The sequence below is a fragment of the Neomonachus schauinslandi genome, chromosome 9, assembly GCF_002201575.2.
Source record: "Neomonachus schauinslandi chromosome 9, ASM220157v2, whole genome shotgun sequence".
Lineage (NCBI taxonomy): Eukaryota > Metazoa > Chordata > Mammalia > Carnivora > Phocidae > Neomonachus > Neomonachus schauinslandi.
In genome coordinates, this window is record NC_058411.1 from 30,031,522 (window position 1) to 30,048,071 (window position 16,550).

General features: G+C 44.0%; 1 protein-coding gene across 1 annotated transcript in view; it reads left to right on the plus strand.

Annotated features, from left to right (window-relative positions):
- MAP3K9 (mitogen-activated protein kinase kinase kinase 9) overlaps positions 1-16,550 on the plus strand; it is a 77,188-nt gene that overhangs the window by 34,828 nt on the left and 25,810 nt on the right. Inside the window, exon 3 of the mRNA XM_021679757.1 lies at positions 10,322-10,502. Coding sequence (XP_021535432.1) covers positions 10,322-10,502 — 181 coding nt within the window. The remainder of the gene's footprint in view (positions 1-10,321; positions 10,503-16,550) is intronic.

Consider the following 16,550-nt stretch of genomic DNA (forward strand, 5'->3'; position numbering starts at 1 on the left):
GTGTGTGAGCCACCGACCTGTTGGCACCCTGGGCTGCTGGGTGGGGCTGGAGCCTGAGATCTTCTTCCTTCCTCCACTGGAGACAACGGGCTGCAGGGAGCAAATGTCTCTAGTGCTGACTCAGGTGCCCTAAGGCCGGGCTGTGTCTAGTGAATGGGGCTTTTCTCTGGGGTGGAGTCATCTTGCCTGACTCCTCTTTGCCCTTGGGTTTAGCTGTTACTCAGCTGGGACGGTGATGGAGCTTGGCTGGCCCCAGGAAAGCCTGACACTGCTTTTAGGGGACTACAGACTCAGAGAAGGTCAGAAGTAAGGGGATGGGGGCCTGGTGCAGATTGCACAGTGGTGGAGCCAGAACCCAGACATTGTAGGCCTTCAGCTCTTGCTCTTTTCTTTCTGTCTGGTTGCCGCTCAGAGATTGCTCTTTTTTTTCTGTCTAGTTGCCGCTCAGAGATTGTTCTCGCTGTGGTGGGAGGGAGGGGATGCCTTGGCGTAGATCTGGTGGTTGAACTGAGCTTTGGCAGGAACAAGCAGGAGCACAGGTTTTGCGTAACTGGAGAGATAGGAGATCTAAGCCAGGGAAAGGTCCCTTGCAGGGTGCCCTTGGCTACAGACCGTACCAGTTTCCTTCTCCCTACACCAAGAAAACAAACACAAGCTGAGGCCGGATCCTGGGCTAGGATGGCAGATTGAACGTGTACGTGGACTGCGTCTGCTGGTGCTCGCTCTCAAAACCCGGCTAAAACTGCAGGAGCTCACAAGGCCAGAGGGAGAGGAGGCCACGGCAACCGAGTTTGGGAAGCTGGAAAACAGGTGGTTGAACGGTAACTAGCTGACTTAGGACATTTGAAAAAGATCACTTTAAGCTGACAGTGAGGAAAGCAAAGAACCCATCCATCAGTTTATATCACAGATGCCTAAAAGGTCTAGCAAGTGGCAGCACCAGGCACCTGGAGCTGGGGCGAAGTGGGGTCCTCAAGTAAAGAAGATTGGGTAGCAGTGGTACGATGTGCAGTGGAGTCCCGTGGATCTTTCTTCTCCAGTCCGTGAAGCCACCTGACCTCCCTCTCCTTTTGGAAGGGGTAAACGGTTTCTGGACGGGGACACCAGGCACAGTGGAGGGTATGGGTACTTTAGTACTTTATAAAGAAAAGGAGGGATGAAGTAAGTGTTTACAGGCTGACGCCTGCATTCCGAGACTACCTCGGCCCCCCTCGTGACTGGCTTCCCAGCACGCTGGCGGCCAGGACTTCCCTTTCCTAGCCATTCGGGAGAGTACTGCTCCCTGAGAGCACGTGACCAGCTCAAGAGAAGTGACCTCGAGCTATTCTTGCCTAGGCTGACCCAGATCCTCCCACTGTGAAGCTCAAAGTTGACAGATTCCTCCTATGTGCTGGGAGGTTCTAGTCCGCTTTGGGTTCCTCATGCCTTTCCTGCCTACTTACTATGGAAAACTTACAAGCAAGGAGAATCCTGACAAGTGCCCGTGTACTCGCCAATTCTAACACTGCCCAACTCGTGGGAAATCTTTCTTCTGTCATCCCACTCATTCCCCAGCCTTGATTATTTTGAAGGAAATGTGTAACATTATTTCACATTTTTGGTAAATGTTTCAGTAGGTACTTTAAAGTATAAGGACTTCTTTTTAAAACCAAAGCACAATTTGGTTCTCAATCATGAACATACAACAGATTGCTATGACTCTGAGCAAAAGAGCATTAGAGGCCAAAGCACAAACAGGAAAAGCAGCTAAAGCAAACTATGCTGGGAGAAAAAGAAGTAAAAAAGGACCATCAGTGATACACTCAGGTAGAAGAAAAGATACTGTGCCCGTATTACAAAAACAGCTATTACAGAAATACATGCCACTCCAAAAAAAAAATTTTCAGAGAAGGAAAGAGAGCTCCCTTAGCAATTAAAACCATGATAGGGAAATGAAAAGCACAATAGAAGGGTTCAAAGGTAAAGTGATGACATCTCCAAAAGAAGAGCAAAAAGAAAAAAAAACAGATGGGAAAAATAGAGGAGAAAAGATCAGAAAATTGGAGGACCAGTCTAGAAAGTCCGATATCCAGATAACAGAGGTTTTAGAGAGGGACAACAGAAATATAGGTGAGGAAATTAACAGTATAATACTTCAAGAAAATTCTCTGTTACTGAAAGACATGAGCGTGCAGATTTCAAAGTACTCACTAAGTTCCCACCTCAAGCCACATCCCTCTAAGATTTCAGACCACAGGGGACTAAGAAGAGAGTAGAAATTTCCCAAAGGAAAAGACACATCACTTACAGAGCATCAGGAAACAAAATGGCTTGAGGCTTCTTAACAGCAGTGTTGGAAGGAAGAAAATGATGCATAGTGTCTTCAAAATTATGGAGGGAAATCTCTAATCATTTTTATACCAAGTATAGGTATAAAACAACAACAACAAAGAACCTTCCATGCATTCCTTTCTAACGAGCTACTGGAGAATGCACACCACCAAAGCAACAGAAGAAGCCAGCAGAGAAAGTGGGGTGCAGGACACAGGGATTAACACAGGAGAGGGATGAGGGAAAAGCTCCTCAGACTGCGAAGGGGGACTCCAGGAGCACGGCTGAGCACCAGACCTAGAGGTTGGGCAGTTGACATCCGGCACTGTGACTCAGGGCTGTCATCACCAACTCAGCTGCTGGTGGTGTTACATTGATTTAACCCGAGGACTCACGGCCTGGGGGAGCCTGGTCCAGATTCTTATCTGTACTTGGCCAGCTTGCTCATGTGCTGATGAAGCTCCTGCGCACTCCTCCTTGCCCCGCTTACCGGATAGACGAGTGTTTGCTTTGCCCAACCCGAGAACCAGAGGTAGGCCAAGGTCAATTCAGAGCAAGGAAATGCAGAAGAGCTCACGCCTGTGTATGTGACCTTATTTGGAAATCGAGTCTTCCTAGATGTAATCAAGTCAAGATGAGGCCGCGCTAGATGAAGACTGGCTCTAATCCAATGACTGGTTTCTATATAAGAAGAGGGAAGTTTGGATACAGACACACAGAGATGAGCAGGCCATGGGAAGATGCGGAGACAGACACACAGAGGGCACACAGCCAGATGAAGACGTTGGAGTTAATGCTGCCCTGAGCCAAGAAGCACCAAGAATTGCTGGCAGCCACCAGCAACTAGAAGAGGCAGGGAAGGATTCTTCCTTCCTGAGAGCCTTTGAAGGGAACAGAGCCCTGCCCACATCTTGACTTTGGACTAAAAGTCTAGCCTCCAGAATGGAGAGAGCATAAGTTTCTGTTGTAAGCCCCATTTGTGGTAGTCATGTTATAGCGCCCTAGAAAACTAGTATGCCCAGCTCCATTTGTACTTGCCCCTCACTCTTTCCAAACTAAACAATATCTTATTTAGGGATGTATACATAGGTGGTAAAATTTTAAAAAGAAGGAAAGGAATGAATGACAGGAGTCAGGAAAGGGATATGACAGGGAGGGACACACATAGCTTCTAAGGGACTGGATGGAGTCACAGGAGTTTTCATCTCCTTTTCTTTAAACCATACATACATTGTTCTATGTGTATATACATTTGACAATAAATTGGGGGGAAAAAAAGACTAAACCAAGCAGAACATGACCCTCAGAAGAGAGGTAGACCAGTTGCTTAATCTGGGACAGCTGGTGCTGATTCATTCGAACTAAAAAGGTCTGGGGACAGGAGTCTTGGCGCCAAGGTAAACATTTAGCAAATCAGAGCCCCTTGTGCTAATGGAGATGAATAATAAATAAGAAATCTCAAAATGATAAATCATCAGCCAAAGCTAAATTTACCATTACGACATATGGGAGTGTCTCCTCAGTTATGCCAAGTTTTGAGAGCCTGGCCTCCAGCTAAATGATATTAGGTCAGACACTGAGCCCTCTGTGGCCATCCCCGCCTGCCTCATTTCTCCCTCTGATAACAGGAGCTGGCCTTTTAGGTGGTCTGTATGAAATACCACTGAATCCCGTAGAAAAGTCACTCCACCTCTCTATATTCATGGAGGTTCGACATTCATTTTGTCGCAATTTGCCTTTATTCCTCTCAACACTTCTAAATTTTTTTTTTTTAAGATTTTATTTATTTATTTGACAGAGAGAGACACAGTGAGAGAGGGGACACAAGCAGGGACAGAGGGAGAAGGAGAATCGGACTCGCCGCTAAGCAAGGAGCCCGATGTGAGACTTGATCCCAGGACCCTGGGATCATGACCTGAGCCAAAGGCAGACACCTAACGACTGAGCCACCCAGGCGCTCTAAATGTTTCTTTCTAACAGACAGAAGGCCTTAGGCTCAGAGTTTGACCTGTGACAGGATCTACTGAAACTTAGTAACAGTTATTTTTGTTTTTATTTTATTTATTTGTACAGGTTAACTGATATTAGAATAGTTGTGTTTTTTATTTGTAATATAAAATTTCTTTTACTAATTTTTAAAAAGTCAATGTAAAGAAAAATATTAAGTAAATGGTGGATAGGTGGTATCCTGATCTGGATATAATCATGAATAATGTCTGTGGGTTACGGAGGTTTGGAAAACTGGTTATCTTCCTGATTGTAGCAAAACGTAGGCCCCTATTGATGTACACTTTGTCTTGACCTAATATTCAATTTTGTCTTGTATCTTCCCATACAATATGTACAGAAGGCCCTTAAGGGCAGAATCACTAGCTTTTCTTCCCTGCGTTCCCCAACCCGACCTGGCAGCAGCTTGGTGTGTGAGTCACCAGTGAACCCTGGCTGTGGTGTTTCTCTCTCTACAGTCTCAATATCTTGCCTGGTACACGCTGGCTCCCCTTCGTGCCTCAGGGATGGATCGCACTGGGGGGATGCCCCCCCTCCCCCGGCACCCATAGGATGGGAAAGTGGGTAGTCTGAGAAGATGCACAAGATACTTCTTCAGTGAAATAAGTGACCAGTGAGGGGTCAGTTCTTTCAGAGAGTCTGGTTCTGTGCTGGTTCCTGGAGGGAGAACAGTGTGGGTTCCAGAAGAAAGAGAATGGGGTTTTTGCCCTCGAGGAATCCTCTCCATCACCTTCCGGAGGAGATGATGAGACACGCATGCATGCAGCACTTGGGAATGATTTAAAAGAAGTATATAGTGTTAAATTGTATGATAGAGGTTTTGGGTGCTGAAGGAATAATTCGGGAAAAGGGGGAGCAGTGAAGACTAGTTAACCAGTGACTGTGTGGGGATCTGACAGAAATTGAAATAAGCCTGAAAGACAATAGGATTCCTTTCTGTCCTCTGGATGGCACAGCATATGAAGAGAGATCTGGCTTTGGAGCCCATCTCCGTTCCTCTCTGACTGTGGGCAACTGACTTAACAGTTCTGTGTCTGATTCAGCATGGGTAACATAGGGAAAATCTTTGCACCTACTTCAGAGGGTTGATTTAAGGATTAAGGCATTGTACGTGAAGCTCTTTACATACATTATGCAAAGAGCATCATGCCACTACATAGCCAGGGATCAGTAATGGGTAGCTAGCATTATTAATTTATCAACCATTCCATTTATTCTACAGCAAAAAATTATTGCATGGTTATCGTCTGTCAGGGACTCCCAGGCTTCCCACAGTGTCCTCAGTACCTTGGACGCTGAGTCCCATGGCTTACACTTATGTATGAGACGCTTAATCATCAGAGTAACAATAATAGCTGTAGTGTACTGAGTCCCTGTTTAGGTGTCAGGCATTCTGCTAGGTGCTTCGTTACTACATCACCTTTATTTATTTATTTATTTTTTTAATATAGGAGGAGAAGGAAGTTTTTTTTTTTAATTAAAAAAAATTTTTTTTATATAGGAGAAGGAAGTTTATTATTTAAAAAAAATTTTTTTTTACTACATCTTCTTTATTTATTTAGATTTTTATTTATATATTTGACAGAGAGAGACACAGCGAGAGAGGGAACACAAGCAGGGGGGAGTGGGAGAGGGAGAAGCAGCTTCCTGCCGAGCAGGGAGCCCAACACGGGGCTCGATCCCAGGACCCTGGGATCCTGACCTGAGCCAAAGGCAGACGCTTTAACGACTGAGCCACCCAGGTGCCCCTACATCATCTTTAATCTTTATTCCCATTTTATAGAAGTGAGAGTAGAAATGCAGAGTTTATAAAACTTGTCCAGGGTTACATGTAGAGTGTCAAGGCTAGGATCTAAATTGTCTGCTTTTTGGTTTTTTTTCTGATCCATTCTGACTCTTGTTCCTGTCACCGTATACCCATTATGTCCCAAATTGAACTTGGCTTCCTCAAAGGGCTTTGCCTTTCAACTTCAATCAGGGGTGCCACCATTCTACTTGTCACCCACGTCTGAAAGTCTGGGAACCTCTGCCTTCTCCATCGGGCCTCTCTATTGGGTTAGTCACTAAAGCTTTTAGTTCAGATGCACCTTTTCCTCCCTGTTTCCTGTACCTGGCTAGCCCCCCATTGACTTAGCCTAGACTTGCTCCACTGCCCTACCCGTGAGAGGTGAGCTTTACACAATACACTTGGATGGACTTCATTAGATTTTGATAAAACATTCTTAAATTTTCTAAGAAGTAAAGCACAATGATTTGTTTTTGCGCTGGCTGTTTGTCGGTGGTAGAAGCTCAGAAGGGTCTAACTGCCATGGTACAGAAGAGTAAGCTGCTGTGATTAGAACCCTTCTCTCCCCAGGGAAAGTGTACTGGGAGGGAGCTACTCCATTCTGTTTTTACAAGTAAAACCTTTTTCTTTAACAAACGGGACAATTGGATAGTCACATGCCGACACATGAGGTTGAACACCATTATGTGGTACACAAAAATAAACTAAGAATGGATCAATGACCTAAATATTAGAGCTGATCCCGTAAAACTCTTAAAACATAGAGGTGAATCTTCATGAACTTGGATTTGGCAATGGAATCCTTGATGTAACATCAAAAGCATGACCAACAAAATAAAAAACAGATAAAGTGGACTTCATCTAAGTTAAAAGCTTTTGTGCATCCAAGAACATTGTCAGGTAAGCGAAAAGACAGCATACAGAAAGGGGAAAAATATTTGCAAATCATATATTTGATAAGGGTTTAGTGCCCAGAATATATAGAAAGAAGTCTTATTACTCAAAACAAAAAGACATTTCTTGAAAGAAGATATACAAATGGCAAACAAACACTTGGGAAGATGCTCAGCATCATTAGTCGTTAGGGAAATGCAAGTCAGAACCACAGTGATACACGACTCCACATCCATTAGGATGGCTATAATTTTTAAAAAGTAAATAAAAAGGAAAATAAGTGTGGTGAGGATGTGGAGAAATTGGAACCCTCATACATTGCTGATAGGGATGTAAAATGGTGCAGCTGCTGTGGAAAACAGCAAACATAGAATTACCAGAAAAACCTAGTAATTCCACTCCTAGGTACATATCCCAAAGGACTGAAAACAGGTCTGGAAACAAATAGATGTACCTGTATGTGCATAGCAGCAGTACCTCACAATAAGCAAAAGGTGGCAACAGCTCAAATGTCTATCGTGGACAGATGGATAAACAAATTGTGGTATATACATACAAAGGAATATTATTCAACCATAGAAAGGAGTGCCGTGTGGGTACAAGCTATTATATAGAGGAAACTTGAGAATATTATGCTACGTGAAATAACCAGATGTATCACTACCGCATGATTCCATTTGTATAAAATATCTGCAACAGGTAAATCCATAGAGATAGCACATTGGTGGCTGTTAGGGGCCGGGTGGAGGGAGAACGGGGAGTGATTGCTGATGAGTATGGATTTCCTTTTGGGGGTGATAAAAAATGTTTTGGAACTAGATAGAAATCAAGAGATGTAGCCAGGATTACTAGCTGGCTTCTGATTACAGCCTCTTCTCTTTGCTGAGGTCAGGACCCCAAGGCCAGGGATTTCTAACTCTGATGCCTTCAGGGGTCCAACATATGGGGAAACTTGTTTGAAGTCCACTGGATTTAAGGCAGCAGGGAGTGGTGGGTCTAGGTGGAACTGGGCTGGACCTGTACTATCTAAAGGCATTCATATTCAGGCAGATCTTTCCTGGGCTGATTCTTGCCCCATCTCTGTCATTCTGCCATCCCTCTTGAGCCATCTGACAGACTAATGTATTTAAAATATCATCTTCACCATGCCATTCGTTTTCTAAAAATCCATTTCCTGTAACAGAACCAAAACTTCTTTGCTCCCCCTTCCAGCATAGCATCTGTGGAAGCTCAGCTGCTTCTCTATGTATCATGAAACTGTTACCCTCCTCCCACTCACCCCGTCCCAGCACCTGGAGTTGGGGGGGGTGGGGTAACAAGACCAAACCCTACTGGCTGTGTAATCGGATGGGCTCACTCTGAATCTTTGGTTTAAGGGCGGCTTAGAAATGGTCAGCGGCTGGTGGCTGCCTCTCTACAGGGAATGGTGAGTTTCTTTAGTGCCCCTGGCCCAGCGTATTTGTCTGTCATCTCTGCTGGCAGAGATGGGGAGAGGGACACAGAAGAATCTGGGAAGATTTGTTATTCAATGAGATGGAGAAAGTTGGGTTTTGTTGTTGTTGTTGTTGTTTTTTAATTTGCCCAAACCTTCAGAGGCTTGGAAGGTCAGAATGGGGAGGGGTGTGTCAGGGGAGTCAGAGAGGGTGTGGAGGAGGAACACCGAGTCCATTGGATCTAGGGAGGGGCTGGCACTGTTTTCTTTGTGCTTCCAGCTCTATAGCTCCTTGTAATCTCTCTTCACTGCTGATTTTCTGAGAAGCACGTAGGACACAGACATCTTTGGCCCACATCCTTCTAATATGTAGCAATTCAGTGGACGTTTGCAGGCCGGGGGCAGAAAGAGGAAAGTACAGTGTGTGACTTGAGGGACCTGCCTAAGGTCCTTGCCCTCAAAGGCACCCCGGAGCCCCTCCTTGGTGCCCAGAGTACCACCATCACAGATCCCTTTCTTTAGATATTTAAAGAATTTGAGCTCTCCAGAGAATCTTAAATTTCAAAGGCCTCTCGGAGAGGTAAAGGTAAAGCCATCTTAAGAGCCCCTCAGTGGAAGTCAGTGGAGAATCAACCCAGGAAGGGTGTAACCTGGGCCACGTAGGGCTCAGAACTCATTTTTTCATTGTTTACCTAGACAGAATGGCTGGAGGAACTGAGCCAACCTTTTTTTAGTTGTTATTCTGTCTTCAGTGGATTCCTTTCTCCACCCTCCCCATTTGGACTTGAATAGCAGGGTTGGGGAGAGACTCCTTTCTCCTCTGAAATCCTGAGTATAGAGCTCTGAGTTCTGGGCGGTTCAGTGTCCAGCCCACAGGAGGTTGTGCTTGCATGGCATCTTCAGAACCATCCTACTTGTGGAAATGGAGATCTGGCTTGCATGCCTCCACCGCCCGCTCAGAGTTCCTTGGCTTAGCCTACAGCACTTGAGACAATTAGCGTTTTTGCTCTTTTTAGGAAGATTGGCTCCTGCAAGGGGACACATATCCCTGGAACCGTCCTGTAGGGGAGGTGGCCACCTCAGCTACCATCTTAGGAGAGCCAAGATGGCTCCACATGGTGGTGCTTTGGTGTTAGACAGGCCCAGAGTATAACTGGTTTGGGGCACTCGTTCTTTCTTCCTGGGTCATATCCACAGAGATTCGTGGGTGTGAACGTGTGTGTGTACGCTCTGACTTCTCCAGCTTGTCAGCCAGTTCTCGATGCCTGGGGTTGAGTTCCCAGCTCAAAGGAAAATCTCTATGCCCAAAAGACATGTTTTCTTATAGGCTTAAGTGAAGTAAATTGGAGAGGTTCATGGAAACTGTCCAGGCACAGTCTGAAACCTTGGAAATCCACCATGCACCACCATTCCTTGTGGTCTGAGAGTGGTTATGGCCCAGGGGTGCCCGGGCAGACAGGAAGCCCAAGTAGGCTCTCCTCAAAGAGGGGGTCAGCTGTGACCTCATGACTCCTTCCATAGGGTATGAATGGGCTGTAAGCCTTGAGGCTTAAGAGAGAGGGCTCTTGAGTCCGGCTGCCTGCGTTGCAGTCCTAGCTTATTAGTTGGTGCTGTATCTCAGTTTCCTCATCTTATAAAAAGGATGTGGCAGTGATACCTGCCTCCTAAGGTTGTTATGAATTAAAGATAATGCCTATAAAAGACTTGGCACAAAAATGGATGTATCGTAGGTGCATCTTACCAAAAATGATGGTTCCTACCATCAGTCCATGGTAACTGCGCAGGGAGCCTGAAGGAGAGGACAAGAGTCTGGCAGGAGGGCTCTGTATTTGCTGGTTTTCCTATGATTAATGCAGACTTTCTGGTTTCTTCTATGTCCTTTCCTTGCCCAGTATTGATCCTCCAGAAGGTGGAGAACGGAGACCTGAGCAACAAGATTCTGAAGATCACTGATTTTGGCCTGGCTCGAGAATGGCATCGAACCACAAAGATGAGCGCAGCAGGGACATATGCTTGGATGGCACCCGAAGTCATTCGTGCCTCCATGTTTTCCAAAGGCAGTGACGTGTGGAGGTAAGGTCCAGAGGCTCAGGGTCAGTGCTTCCCAGGTCTGTTTTGGCTGCACACACGTTTCAGGACTTGGAGAATTGAAGATGTGTAGACTCCCAGGCACACCAAATAGCTCTAAGTGACCCATTCAAAGCAATCTACAGTAATTCCCAGGTTGGCATGGGACTGTTTCTAATGCTTTCACCTACCCAAAGTCCCTTTAGTGCTGTGGCAGGTACCACCTCTGTGTGTTGGTGATTGCTCCATAGGAAAGACCAGTAGATCTCAGGGGCAGTGTGCACTCACATCTCTGACGGTAGGGTGGTGAGGGCACCCGGTCATTCCTCGGAACCTTCTCCAGGGTCATCCTAGCTGCCTTAGCAACTGTGGCTGTTACTGCTGGACCTGTCCGCACTGTAAGCTCTTCAGCTGATGAGTATTCTTTGTGCGATCTCTTTTATTTTGGTGGGTTGGAAATGAGCCTTTCTAGTTGTCTGGTTAACCTTTTAGTCAGGGCTCTATCTGTTGAACAGTGATATAGAAATGGGAAAAGATGGGTCTCAAGCAGGTACCCAGAACCTCAGAGTCACAGATTCGACCAACCACCCCGCTAGTAAATATCAGCCAATAGGTCATAAGGACATGGATCTAAAAATCTTGTACCCCAAAAATAAATAAATATATATATAAATATCTCTTGTATCTATCTGTCTATCTATCTATCTATCTATCTATCTATCTATCTATCCATCCATCCATCCATCTATCTATCTATATCTTGTCTTCGCTGATGGGAGGATGAGCTTCTATAGAGTATGCATCCTCATGGCTGTGAGATAGTAACATCACCATGGTAATACCAAAGGAAAAGACTATAGGTTATCATTGTACTTGGTCCATGAATTTGTTTCTTCCTGATGAGTTGTAAAGTGAGCCTGTGTGTGTATATGATGAGTGTGTATATATTTTTTTAAAGATTTTATTTATTTGAGAGAGGGAGAGCGCGCATGAGTAGGGGGAAGAGGGGGAGAGAGAGGAAGGGGGAAAGAATCCCAAGCAGACTCTGTGCTGAGCCCGATGTGGGGCTCAGTCTCACGACCCTGAGATCATGACCTGAGCCAAAACCAAGAGTCGGATGTTTAACCAACTGAGCCACCCAGGCACCCCGAGTGTGTGTATTTTAAATAACAGTTTTATTGGGATCTTACACACATATTACAGAGTTCACCCTTTAAAATGTATAAGAGGGTGCTTTTTAGTAAATTTACCAAATTTGTACCAATCACCATTGTTTAATTGCTAGGGCTGCTATAAGAAATTACCAGGTGGCTTTAAAGAATAGACGTTTGTAGTCTGGAGGCCAGAAGTCTGAAACCAGTATTTACAGGGCTACACTCCCTCCAGAGACTTTAGGGGAGATTCTGTTCCACATAAGGATTTTGCATATTAGGACGTGGATATATTATTTTAGGACCACCGTTCCAACCACTACACCTGCTGTCTATTTCCAGAATATTATAATCGCACCAAAAAGAAACCCAGGGCCTATTAGTAGTCATTCCTGAATCCTGCCTCTCCCTACCCCCAGCAACTACTAATTTACTTTCTGTCTCCATGGGTTTGCCTATTATAGACATTGCATATACATGGAATCACACAATATGTGGTCTTTGTGACTGGCTTCTTTTCTCATGTTTTCAGGGTTCATCCATGTTGTAGCCTGAGTCAGAACTTTGTTCCTGTTTGTAGCAGAATAATATTCCATTGTATGGAAATGTGTTTATCCATTCATAAGTTGCTGGACATTGGAAGTGTTTCCACTTTTTGGCAGTTGTGAATAATGCTGTTGTGGACATTTTTGTACAAGCTTTTGTGTCAACATATTTTCAGTTCTCTTGAGTATATACCTAGGAATGGATTTGCCAAGCCATATGGTAATTCTGTGTTTAACTTTTTGAGGAACCACCAAACTATTTTTTATCACAGCTATGTCATTTTCCATTTTCATTAGCAATGTAGGAGGGTTCCAATTTCTGTGCATCCTCTCAACACTTATTATATGTCTTTTTAATTACTGCTATGCTGTTAGATATGAAGTGGTATCTCATTGTAGTTTTGGTTTTATTTCCCTAATGACTACTGATGTTGAACGTCTTTTCATGGCTTATTGGCCATTTGTATATCTTTTCTGGAGATACACAGGTCTCCAGATATAAAGGTTTATTGAAATCCTTTACCAATTTTAAAATTGAGTTATTTGTCTTCTTATTTTTAAGTTGAAAAGAGTTCTTTATATATCGTTAATACAAGTCCCTTATCAGATACATGATCTGCAAATATTTCCTCCCTTTGTGCGGTCTCTTTACTTTCTTGATGGTGTTCTTTGAAACACAACATTTTTAATTTTGATGCGGTCCAATTTATCTGTTTTTTTCTCTGGTTGCTTGTGCTTTTGGTGTCATATTTAAGAAACTATGCCCTAGGTTATGAATATTTATACCTGTTACCTTCTAAGAGTTATAAAACTTAGCTTTTACATTTAGGTCTGTGTTCTTTTTTGAGTTAATTTTTGTATGTGGTGTGAGGTAAGGGGTTTAACTTCATTCTTTTGCTTGTGACTACAGTAGTCCCTTATCAGTGGTTTTGCTTTTTTATGGTTTCATTTACCCATGGTCAACCATGGTCTGGAAGGTCAGACCTATCATCAGAATACCTAACGCTGTGTCACAGCGCCTACATCATTCATCTCACTTCATCTCATCACATAGGCTTTTTAATCATCTCACATCATCACAAGAAGGGTGTATATAGAACAATAAGATTTTGAGAGAGAGAGAGCATATTTATATAACTTTTATTATAGTATATTATTATAATTCCATCTTATTATTAGTTATTGTTCATTTCTTACTATGCTTAATTTACAAATTAAACTTTATCATAGGTATGTATGTATAGGAAAAAACATATATAGGTTCTGTGCTACCTGCAGCTTCAGGCATCCACTGAGGGTTTTGAAATGTATCTCCCATGGATAAGCGGGGACTCCTGTATTTGTTGAAAAGGCTATTCATCTAATTAAATGGTCACCCTTGTCAAAAAGTAATGTACCATAAATGCAAGGGTTTATTTCTGGACTCAGTTATACTCCATTGGTTTATGTATCCATCCTTATGCCAGTATCATTCTGTTTTAATTACTGTAGCTTTGTAGTAAGTTTTGAAATTAGGATGTATGAGTCCTCCAACTTTGTTGTTATTCTTCAAGATTATTTTGGCCGTTCTGGGTGCCTTGCATTTCCAAATGAATTTTAGGAGCATTTTGTCAATTTCTCCAAAATAGGCAGCTGAGATTTTGATAGGGATTGTATTAAACCTGTAGATCATTTTGGGGGGTATGGCTTTCTTAACAACATTAAGTCTTCCAATCCATGAACATGGGCTATCTTACTATTTATGTAGGCCTTTTTCAATTTCCCTTAGTGATATTTTATAGCTTCTGTATATTGCATCTTATTTTCCCACACATTAATTACAGGGTGAAGTAGCTATTAGGAAGAAAAGAGTTTTCTTTCCTTAAAATATCTGACCAGATTTCATTAGGTTGAACTGTGTAGGGATATTCCAGTATTTTCGACCTACGAAAACAGCAATTTCATAGGCTTCAATTTAACGCTTTCATTACTTGACTATAGGCTAATGAGAATAGTTAATATATTAATTAAACTAATCCTGTTAAACAAAGAGACCTACATAGGCAGTGGCTTAAATAAGGTAGAAGTGTGTTTCTTTTTTAAAGAGTCCAGGCTGTGGGTTAGCTGTGCCCCATGAGATCATTTAGAAACTCAGGTTCTTGGCGCACCTGGGTGATTCAGTCTGTTAAGCATCCAACGCTTGGTTTTGGCTCAGGTCTTGATCTCAGGATTGTGAGGTTGAGCCCTGCGTCAGGCTCTGCACTGAGCATGGAGCCTGCTTGAGATTCTCTCTCTCCCTCTCCCCCTCCCCTGCTTGTGCTCACTCTCTCTCTCTCTTAAAAAAAAGAAAAAGAAACCCAGGTTCTTTCCGGGCCCCTCAGTGCATTGTTCTTGCCTGAATGGTTACATCTGAGTGACTGTTACTTCAGCATTATATTCTGCAGAAACAGAGAAAGAGCTTATTCATTGCAAGCAGCTTGTCTTTAATTTGGAGACAATCCAGAAGTTGTGCACATCTCTTCTGTACACACCCCATTGTGTGCTCTTGGGTTATGTGGGCACGCCTGGCTCCAAAGGAGGGAGGCAGTGTAGGCTGTAGCTGGTTAACTGTGTCCAGCTAAAACTCTTATTATGGAAGAAGGGGAGACTGGATTTGGGGGACAGTCAGCCACTTGCCACACTCAGCTTCCATGCTGCAGCATTTCCTGCAAGCAGCAATGTATTGGAACCCATTAGATGGGCCTTTAATCCCACCTTCCTTGAGCCTACTTACCTAAGTGGCTCCAAATGATCTTGTACCTTTACCAGAGGAAATCTTGTGCCCATTGCTATATGTACAATATGCATACGCTGGTAACAGTATTTACCACCTACACAAATGCTTATGAGCTAGGCTCTGTGCTAAATGCTGTGCCTCTTTTTTTTTTTTTATCTCATTTGTTCCTCACAAGAATCCCCCAAAGTAGAGGATATTATTTCTGTTTTACAGATGAGGTGACAGAGGCTGCTATGGTTTAAGTCACTTGCCTAAGTTCAGCCAGGTGGTAGAGGTAAAGCTGTGAGTGGAACTAGACATGTCTTGGGGCGCCTGGGTGGCTCAGTCGGTTAAGCGTCTGCCTTTGGCTCAGGTCATCATCCCAGGGCCCTGGGATTGGGCTCCAGGCTCAATGGGGAGCTTCTCCCTCCCCTTCTGCTGCTCCCCTGCTTGTGCTCTCTCTTTCTCTGTCAAATAAATAAATAAAATCTTAAAAAAAAAAGAAAAAGAACTAGATATGTCTCTTGGAACTTTTTTTTTTTAAGTTTTTATTTTTTTATTTTAAATTATTTATTTATTTATTTGAGAGAGAGAGAGAGAGAAACAGCATGAGAGGGGATAGGGTCAGAGGGAGAAGCAGGCTCCCCGCTGAGCTGGGAGCCCGATGTGGGACTCGATCCCAGGACTCCGGGATCATGACCTGAGCCGAAGGCAGTCGCTTAACCAACTGAGCCACCCAGGCGCCCAACTTTTTTTTTTTTTTAAGATTTTATTTATTTATTCATGACAGAGAGAGAGAGAGAGAGAGGCAGAGGGAGAAGCAGGCTCCCAAGGAGCAGGGAGCCCGATGCGGGACTCGATCCCAGGACCCTGGGATCGTGACCTGAGCCGAAGGCAGACGCTTAACTATCTGAGCCACCCAGGCGCCCTGTCTCTTGGAACTTTGTGCTTATAGTCCTGTTGCCATTGGTATACTCTTGTTCCTGCACTTTGGGCAGCCTCTTCCAGGATGATTGGCCCACCATGGCTGGGGCCCAGCAGGATGTGCCAGAGAGGGCCCAAGCATGCCTAGGAAGTTGGACAAAGCTCATTCCCGAATTGACTTATAATTCATTTACTCATTCAGGAATTGTTTGTTGAATACTAACTCTGGGCCAGGTACTAGGCTGAGCCTGTTTCCATCCCCCACCCCTCCTGGAACTCCTTGGGGTCTGGGGCTGCTCGGCCTCTGCTGGCCAGCTGAGTTTGTCTTACTGCTTTTCGAGGGTGGTTCTCTGGGCCTCTTCCACATGCTGCGAATGGAGGATATGATGGTCATGGCCCAGATCCTTAACTTTGTACGTTTCCTGATCTGCTTGGATTTAGACCACCTCAGGAAGAGTAGTTGACGAAACCTTTCCCTCTGGTTGTGCCGTGTAGGGAGCGCAGTGGTTAGTGGTGTCCTGCAATGACTTCTCGCCTGGTGTGTGTGGGATGAAGTGGAGGCATTTTAAGTTTTTAAAATTACAGAAGTAAAATATGTTCACCATAGAAAAAAATTAGAAAATATAGATGGGAAAAAAAGGGAAAAAGAAATCACCGATTACTCACTTCTGAAGATAACCTCTATTAATATTTTGGTGCA